General features: G+C 59.5%; 1 protein-coding gene across 1 annotated transcript; it reads left to right on the forward strand.

Moving 5' to 3' along the window:
- Positions 1-5,963: 5,963 nt before the first annotated feature.
- LOC308275795 (transmembrane protein 235-like) lies at positions 5,964-8,591 on the forward strand (the record flags this gene model as incomplete). Its single annotated transcript, XM_080714149.1, has 5 exons — positions 5,964-6,138; positions 7,423-7,503; positions 7,694-7,801; positions 8,010-8,147; positions 8,350-8,591. The coding sequence occupies 5 exons, from the start codon at positions 5,964-5,966 to the stop codon at positions 8,589-8,591; spliced, it is 744 nt and encodes a 247-aa protein (XP_080570275.1).
- Positions 8,592-8,773: the final 182 nt, after the last annotated feature.

An 8,773-nucleotide genomic window follows, 5' to 3' on the forward strand; every position in this document is an offset into this window, starting at 1 on the left:
GGCGGGGACACCGCGGGCCCGGAGCGGCGAGGGCGGCGGGGCCGCGGGGAGCCTGGGGGAGCACGGGCTGGCCGCGCAGAGCTGTGGTCAGGGCTCAGCGGTCAGGGAGCCCTCGGCTCCTCCCGCTTCGCTGGGGTCTCAGGAACACGGAGAAAGAGAAGACCCCTCTCCGCAGACGGCCAGCTGGTCCTAAGGGAAAGGAAGAGGAAGCCTCGGTTAGCAGCAGAGCCCAGGACCCGGGGCAGATACCAGAGTCTCCGCCGCTCCTAAGGCACAGTCCTGTCATCTTGCACTTGGCTTCTGAGACGGGAGGGTCGAAGGTTCAAAGCCAGCCTCTGCGACTCAGTGAGCTCTCCACCCTAAGCGAGACCCTGTCTCCAAAATAAAAATTAAGAAACAGGGCTCATCGAGAGTCCTGAGAGAATGCCCCTGGGTTTAGTCTCAGCACCACACACACAAGAGAAGTCCAGGGTGCCCAGGAGCAGGCCCGGGCCTGGGCCTGTCTCCATCTCTCTAAAGCTCCTCTTGTGCAGCGGGCTGGAAGGAGCAGGTCGGCCTGGCCCTGCCGCGAGGAGGCTCCCAGGAGGCAGGACCCCACCCGAGCTCCTGACACCTGCCCAGGGAAGCAGAGCCCAGCAGCACTCAGCAGGCCCTGGGCACCTGGTCCCCCAGCCCTGAGGACCAGTGCCCTGGCGGGAGCCTGGCTCCACAGCAGGACTAGGACACCCCTGGCAGCCGGCCTCCACTGCCCCACCTGTCCTGTCCCTCACAGGGCTGCAGTCCCTCCCACTCTGGGACCCGAGTACCTGACAGGAGCCGCTTACAGGGGTCCGTTTCCTGGGACTCGCGGTTCAGCCCTGGGTGTCTGGCTCCCAGGATCCGAGGCTCCAAAGCTCTCCTCCTGGAAGGCAGGAATCCTGGTGAGCCACAGAGGGACCAGGGCTTATATAGTGCTCAAGACCCCACACCCAGCGCCACTCCCTACACCCCACCCTGGACATGCATCCCAACCTGCCCCCAGGGCTCCCCCCACCCAGAAGATTAGACCAATAAGCTGCAGGCGATTATCTCACCTCCGAATGGCTGCCTGTGTGTGGTTGTGTGTGCTTTGAGTTTTGGATGGGGTGGTACTGGGGATTCAAGTGGCTTTCTCCTCCAGGCGTCACCTTCAGCCCTTTTATTTTTTATTTAAAACAGGGTCTTGCTGAATTTCTGAGGGTCTTTTTAAATTGCTGAAGCTGGTCTCAAATCTCCAGTCCTCGTGTCTCAGTCTCCCACTGGCATTACAGGCAGGCACCAAAATGTTCAGTTGTTTGTTTGTTTGTTTTGCAGAATGGGGATTGAACCCAGGGGCATGCTACCTCTGAGCTACATCCCAGCCCTGTTTTTTTTTTTATTTATTTTTTTTCAGGTCTGGGGATGGAACCCAGGGGCATTCAGCCTCCGAGCTACACCCCCAGCCCTATTTTTTTATTCTTTATTTGGAAACAGGGTCTCACTAAGTTGCAGAGAGCCTCACTAAGTAACTGAGGCTGCCCTGAACTGTGATCCTCTGGTCTCTGCCTCCCACTGGGATTACCGGCAGCACCACAATTTTCATTTCTTTGTTTTGTTTTGTTTTTATGAGATCCCAATAAGTTGTTGAGGCTCTTGGCTAACAATAAATATTTTGGAATTCCCAACACATGAGCTCTTCCAGGGGACATTTTTATATATAAGGGATAACAGAAATCATACATAGAAAACTTCCAGAACAGGTGTCCAGTGCCGGTGGGTTTGGGATTCAGGGGAGTCACAGAGAGTGATCCCCTCGACCCGGCAGCAGGCTGTGACAGAAACCAAGGACTGTTCGGGGCACAGAGGCAGCGCCCAGCTGGCTGGCGGCTGAGCCGGGTGCACAGGGTGAAGTCATGGAGGATTTAAGGCCTTGTCTGGGTTGCTGTCCCTGACTGCTGAGACCTCAGAGAGGGACGGACGATGGAGACTGAATCCCACTGATTCAAGGCCTTTGTATGTTTGTGTGTATGGTTTTGTATATTTATTTATGTGTTTATTTATTTTGTGGTACTGTAGATTAAACCCAGGGGCATTATACTTCTGACTATAACCCCAAATCTTTTCATTTGTTTGTTTGTTTGTTTACTTAATTTTGTGGCACTGGGGATGGAAGCCAGGGGCTTTCTACCTTTTAGCCATACCTCCAGACCTATTTGCTATTTTATTTAGAAACAGGGTCTCACTAAGTTGCTGAGCGCCTCACTAAACAGCTGAGGCTGGCTTCGAATCCTCACGATCCTCCTGCCTCAGCCTCCCGAGTACTGGGATTACAAGCGTGCGCCACCACGCCCGGCTTAGTTTTTAATTTATATTTATTTATTCATTTATATTTTGGTAACACGGATTAAATCCAAGGGCACTGTGCCTCTAGGCCACACCCCAGCTCTTTTTATTTTTATTTTTTTTTTTTTTTGCGGGTCTGGGGATGGAACCCAGGGGCATTCGACCTCCGAGCTACACCCCCTGCCCTATTTTTTATTCTATATTTTGAAACCGGATCTCACTGAGTTGCAGAGGGCCTCACTAAGTAGCTGATGCTGTCTGCGAACCGCGATCCTCCTGTCTCAGCCTCCCGAGTGCTGGGATGACCAGCGTGCGCCCCCACGCCCGGCTTTCCTTTTATTTTGAAACGGGGTCTCACCAAGTAACTGAGAGTCTAAGAAGGGTGCCCCCCCCCTTTTTTTTTTTGGCCGTACTAGAGATGGAACCCAGAGGCATTCTACTTCTGAGCTACATCCCCAGCCCTTTTCTTGTTTTTGTTTTTTTTTCCTACCTCAGGCTGCACTCCCAGACCTATCTTTTATATTTTATTTGGAAACAGGGTCTCTTAGGCCAGTGAGGCTGGCTTCAAACCTACACGATCCTCCTGTCTCCACCTCCCAAGTGCAGGAATTATGCCCTTTTTTAAATTATTATTATTATTTTTTTCTGGTCTGGGGATGGAACCCAGGGGCATTCGACCTGCAAGCTACACCCCCTGCCCTATTTTTTATTCTTTATTTTTGAAACAGGGTCTCACTGAGTTGCGGATGGCCTCACTAAGTAGCTGAGGCTGGTCCTGAACCGCGATCCTCCTGTCTCAGCCTCCGGAATGCTGGGATGACAAGCGTGCGCCACCACGCCCGGCTTATTCTTTATTTTGAAACAAGATTTCACTGAATTGCAGAGGGCACGCCTTGGACCGGAAGCCCACCACTGCTCTGATCTGGTTTGAGAGGCCTCAGGCCCGGCGCTGCCTGGCGTGGGTTACAGCTGACTGATCAGGGTGTGCAAAGGTGTGTTGTGGAGAAGCCCCTCCTCACACGGGCTGGGGGTAACTCAGGCCATCTCCAGGGAAGCTGCACACAGAATTCCAAGACATAGCTCTCCCAGGGCCTGTGCCTGCGGCCTAGGGGAGATTTGGACCGGTGTATCCAGCCCTATGTTCGGGTTTAACCTCGGCACCCAGGTTAGGAGACTGCTAAGAGGGCGGCCTCCCTGCCCCCCAGCATGAAGAAAAAGGTGTGAGTCCCTCCACAGAGACGTGTGGCTCCGTGGCTCCGGATGGGGCAGAGGCGCGGGGCTGTCCCTGGCAGCTGCTGGAGTCCTTGCTGGAGCAGAGAGCCCTTCCAACCAGCTCGGCTCCCGGGGCCCAGTGGGCGGAGGCCGCGCAGCACAGCGGAGCCCCCTAGGTCCCCTAATACCGTCGCCCCGCACCGCGCACACGAGGGGAGCTTGAGTCAACTGGAGATCGGGGTACACAGCCACGCGGGCGGCTCCGCTGCTTCCCCTGCCGTGACTTTGGTCTCCCCGCTCACCATCCCTTCCCCAGCTGCGATCGTGTCAGGCTGGAGGAGGCCCCAGCAGCGGCACTGGTGGGGCCCCTTCTCCCCTGCTCTCCCCTCCTCTCCTCTCTGCTCCCCTGGCTGCAGCTCTGTGACACCTTCAGGGTCCGGAGCAGGGCAAGGGTGCACCGCGGGGACCTGGACTGACGCCGCGCGACCTCTTTGGAGGGGCTTGTGGAGAGATGGATGGATGACACCACACGGACAGGCCGGGCAGCCTGCTGCTCTGTTGGGGTCCACAGAAAATCCTGCTTCCCTTGCCTGCTGGAACTGCTTGTATTTCCTCATTATGTCCCGCAAAGCAGCAAGACCCAAGCAGAGGAAAACAGCTACCACCCGGGATCAAGACCTGGGTGAGGGTCAGGAAGCTGCTGTGTTCCAGAAGGCCCGCCCCAGCCGGGCGTGGTGGCGCAGGCTCAGGCTCAAAATCCCAGCATGTGGGAGGCTGAGACCAGAGGATCCATGTTCGGGACAGCCTCAGCCACTTAGGGAAACCCTTTGCAACTCAGTGAAATCTTGTTTCAAAATAAAGAAGCCGGGCGTGGTGCGCACGCTTGTCATCCCAGCATTCCGGAGGCTGAGACAGGAGGATCGCGGTTCATGACCAGCCTCAGCTACTTAGTGAGGCCATCCGCAACTCAGAGACCCTGTTTCAAAAATAAAGAATACGAAGTAGGGCAGGGGGTGTAGCTCAGAGGTCGAATGCCCCTGGATTCAATCCCCAGTTCTGCAAAACAAACAAACAAACAAACCAACAACTGAACATTTTGGTGCCTGCCTGTAATGCCAGTGGGAGACTGAGACACGAGGACTGGAGATTTGAGACCAGCTTCAGCAATTTAAAAAGACCCTCAGAAATTCAGCAAGACCCTGTTTTAAATAAAAAATAAAAGGGCTGAAGGTGACGCCTGGAGGAGAAAGCCACTTGAATCCCCAGTACCACCCCATCCAAAACTCAAAGCACACACAACCACACACAGGCAGCCATTCGGAGGTGAGATAATCGCCTGCAGCTAATTGGCTCTAATCTTCTGGGTGGGGGGAGTCCTGGGGGCAGGTTGGGATGCATGTCCAGGGTGGGGTGTAGGGAGTGGCGCTGGGTGTGGGGTCTTGAGCACTATATAAGCCCTGGTCCCTCTGTGGCTCACCAGGATTCCTGCCTTCCAGGAGGAGAGCTTTGGAGCCTCGGATCCTGGGAGCCAGACACCCAGGGCCGAACCGCGAGTCCCAGGAAACGGTCCCCCTGTAAGCGGTCCCCCTGTAAGCAGCTCCTGTCAGGTACTCGGGTCCCAGAGTGGGAGGGACTGCAGCCCTGTGAGGGACAGGACAGGTGGGGCAGTGGAGGCCGGCTGCCAGGGGTGTCCTAGTCCTGCTGTGGAGCCAGGCTCCCGCCAGGGCACTGGTCCTCAGGGCTGGGGGACCAGGTGCCCAGGGCCTGCTGAGTGCTGCTGGGCTCTGCTTCCCTGGGCAGGTGTCAGAGCTCGGGTGGGGTCCTGCCTGCTGGGAGCCTCCTCGCGGCAGGGCCAGGCCGACCTGCTCCTTCCAGCCCGCTGCACAAGAGGAGCTTTAGAGAGATGGAGACAGGCCCAGGCCCGGGCCTGCTCCTGGGCACCTGGACTTCTCTTGTGTGTGTGGTGCTGAGACTAAACCCAGGGGCATTCTCTCAGGACTCTCGATGAGCCCTGTTTCTTAATTTTTATTTTGGAGACAGGGTCTCGCTTAGGGTGGAGAGCTCACTGAGTCGCAGAGGCTGGCTTTGAACCTTCGACCCTCCCGTCTCAGAAGCCAAGTGCAAGATGACAGGACTGTGCCTTAGGAGCGGCGGAGACTCTGGTATCTGCCCCGGGTCCTGGGCTCTGCTGCTAACCGAGGCTTCCTCTTCCTTTCCCTTAGGACCAGCTGGCCGTCTGCGGAGAGGGGTCTTCTCTTTCTCCGTGTTCCTGAGACCCCAGCGAAGCGGGAGGAGCCGAGGGCTCCCTGACCGCTGAGCCCTGACCACAGCTCTGCGCGGCCAGCCCGTGCTCCCCCAGGCTCCCCGCGGCCCCGCCGCCCTCGCCGCTCCGGGCCCGCGGTGTCCCCGCCATGGCCAGGCTGTGCCCTCTGCTCCTGACCGCCGCCCTGGCCCTGCTGGTCAGCATCACCCTGCTGGCCGTGGCGCTCTCCAGCGACCACTGGCTGGTCCTGGAGGTGGCGGAGCCCGGGGACACCCTCGCCCTGGATCTGTCTTCCCACGCGGGGCTCTGGCGCATCTGTAGAGGTGAGTGCCCGTGGCCTCCAGTCCCCCGCCGCGTCCTTGTCCTCCATCCCCCCAACACCCCGGGCCCTCAGCGCCCCGTGCTCTCTGGCCTGGCTGCTGGGTGACAGGTGGCTGGGGGGCTGCGGGCAGGGCTGCTCCTCAGGGCCGGGCAAGCTCGAGGGCGCTGGCCCCATAGCCGTCCCAGGAACCTGCCTCTCACGCTGTCTGGTGTGGAATCGGGGGCACCCCGGGAGGTGCCAGGTCCCCGAGGCTCCCGTGGCCCTGCTCCTCCATGCAGGGGACCTTGGGACCTTGTCCCTCCTCTACCTTTAGCCTCCAAGTCTTGGAGCCTCAGATGGGGGGAAACTGAGGCGCCTGCAGAAGGGGGCGGTGTGGGGTCAGAGGAGTGGGGAAGGCGGGGTGCCGGGTCAGGGCCAGGCTGGGGCTCCCCTGCAGCCAGGACCTCGGTGAGGGTGCCAGCGAGTGCGTGAGCCTGGCGGTGTGCGTGTGTGAGTGTGATGTGCTGGTGAGCACAGGCTGGCGTGGTGGTGGAGCGTGGGCAGTAGGTGTGTCAGCCTGTGTGGTCCCCGTGTGCATGGACTGATCTTGTGTGCGTGTGAGTGCCGCTGGCTCCTGCTGGAGGATAACCCAGTCTTCATCACCTGACAGGCCTGCCTCGGGCGTGTGTGCACACGTGTGCGTATGTGTGGGTGTGCAGGAGTGAGTGGAGATCCGTGAGGGGAGCCAGGAGGGAGCGTTTGCAGGGCCTCCTCCTCAGGAGCCCGAGGTGGCCTCCCCATGGGTGTGGTGAGGCCGCTGCTGGGATGGCCCTAGGAGCCGCTCAGCCTCAGTCTGTTTACTGGTTGTTGACTGGGCCCCGGGGACCTAGCACTGAGCTGGGCCCCCAGCCCTTGACTTTTTTATTTTGAAATAGGATCTGGACAATTTGCTGCGGGTTTTGATAAATCGGTGCCTCTGTCCTGGATCCTGGGATGCTCTTGTCTCGGCCTCCTGAGCACTGGGATACAGTCACGCCCCACCATGCCCGCTCTTTTTTTTTTTTTTTTTTTTGGTACTGCAGGTGGAACCCAGGGGCTTTCTACTTCCGGGCTATACTCCCAGACCCATTTATATTTTATTTTGGAAACAGGGTCTCACAAAGTTGCTGAGAGCCTCACTAAGTAGCTGAGGCTGGCTTTGAACCTGTGCGATCCTCCTGGGGTGCAGTGCCCTGTGCCAGCCCCTCTCTGGGCTTCTCTCTGGGTGCGGTGCCCCGTGCCAGCCCCTCTCTGTACTTCTCTCCAGGCCCGAGCAACTGCGTCCCACTCACAGACTCCTTGGCCAGCGCCGACCTGGATGGCTCCCCCTGGGTGCACCATCTCCTGCGTGAGTCCTGGGTACCCCTGCGGCATCCTTCCTGAATCTCCAGCAGGGCTGAGCCCCTGGCCCCGCCCCCAGGCGCCCCCAGGGCCTGCCCTCCCCAGAGCCTGTCCCTGCACAGCTCCCTGCTGGAGGCTGGCTTGGCCCAGGGGCTCTGCCTCCCTGCCATCCCTGGCACACTCCTTCTCCTGCACAGAGCCCGCCCTGTGCTACGGGGGAGTGGCCAGCTCTGAGCAGGGCTGGGGCTTCTGGGGCTCACCAGCACCCCCTTTTGCACGGTGCTATATCTTTCCCGTGGAGGTGGGTCAGCCTGGTGGCATCTCCCAGTTAGAGGATGGGGCCCCTGTCTGTCCAGAGAGGCCTGCGGGCAGGGCGGGAGGGACCTGGTATGCCTGCAGGGAGCAGGGTGTCAGCTTGACCCGCCCCTGCCCTGGCCTGAGCCGGGCAGCAGGTGGCCGTCCTCAGGGCCTGGGTCCGCGTCCAGCAGCGCCTGAGCCCCCTCTCTCCCACAGTGCTGCTCCATGCCATCCAGGTGACCCTGCTGCTGAGCCTGGCCGTCCTCCTGTGCGGCTGGCTCTGGGTCCTGCTCAGCCTCCGGGCCAGGAGCGTCCCTCGGCTGGTCTTCAGCGGCTGCTACTTACTGCTGGGAGGTGAGTCCAGGGCTGGGAGCCGGCTGGGCTGTGGGCCGGGAGTGGGCCTGCCTCACTGGCCCTGCCTGCATGTGGGGAGCACCGGGCTGGGAGGGAACCTGGAGCATCTCCATGGGCCCGCAGGCCCTGTGTGTGCAGGCCCCCCTGGGCCGGGATTGTCCACAGCCGCACGCTGAGAAGCACCTGTCTCCTCTCTCCTCAGGTGTCCTGACCGTGGTGGGGGCCGGCATCTTCATCAGCTTCGCGTACCTGGCCTGGGAGGAGCTGGCCAGCCACTACGATCCAGCACTGGTGCAGGGCTTCCGCAGCCACTTCAGCTGGTCTATGGCCCTGGCCTGGGTCTCCTGTGCCTTGGAGGAGCTCAGCGGGGCCCTCCTGCTAGTGGCTGCCGGAGTCCTCAGCAGGCGCCGGCTGCAGGGTGGCCCCCACTCTGTGGTCTTCTGAGTCCTGGAGGGTGGTGGGGTGGGGGTGGGGAGGGCTGGGCTTCCCTGGGGTCTCTGGAGGAAACCTGCCGGGAAGACGCCCAGTATTGACAGGCTTTTGAATACCTCTGTCCAGTTGTTCTGATCATCGAGTCAAGAGAACTGAGGGGGTCAGGAATGGGCACTAGCGTTCCAGTGGCCCTG

This window comes from Muscardinus avellanarius, assembly GCF_963383645.1.
Source record: "Muscardinus avellanarius genome assembly, chromosome: 16".
Classification (NCBI taxonomy): Eukaryota; Metazoa; Chordata; class Mammalia; order Rodentia; family Gliridae; genus Muscardinus; species Muscardinus avellanarius.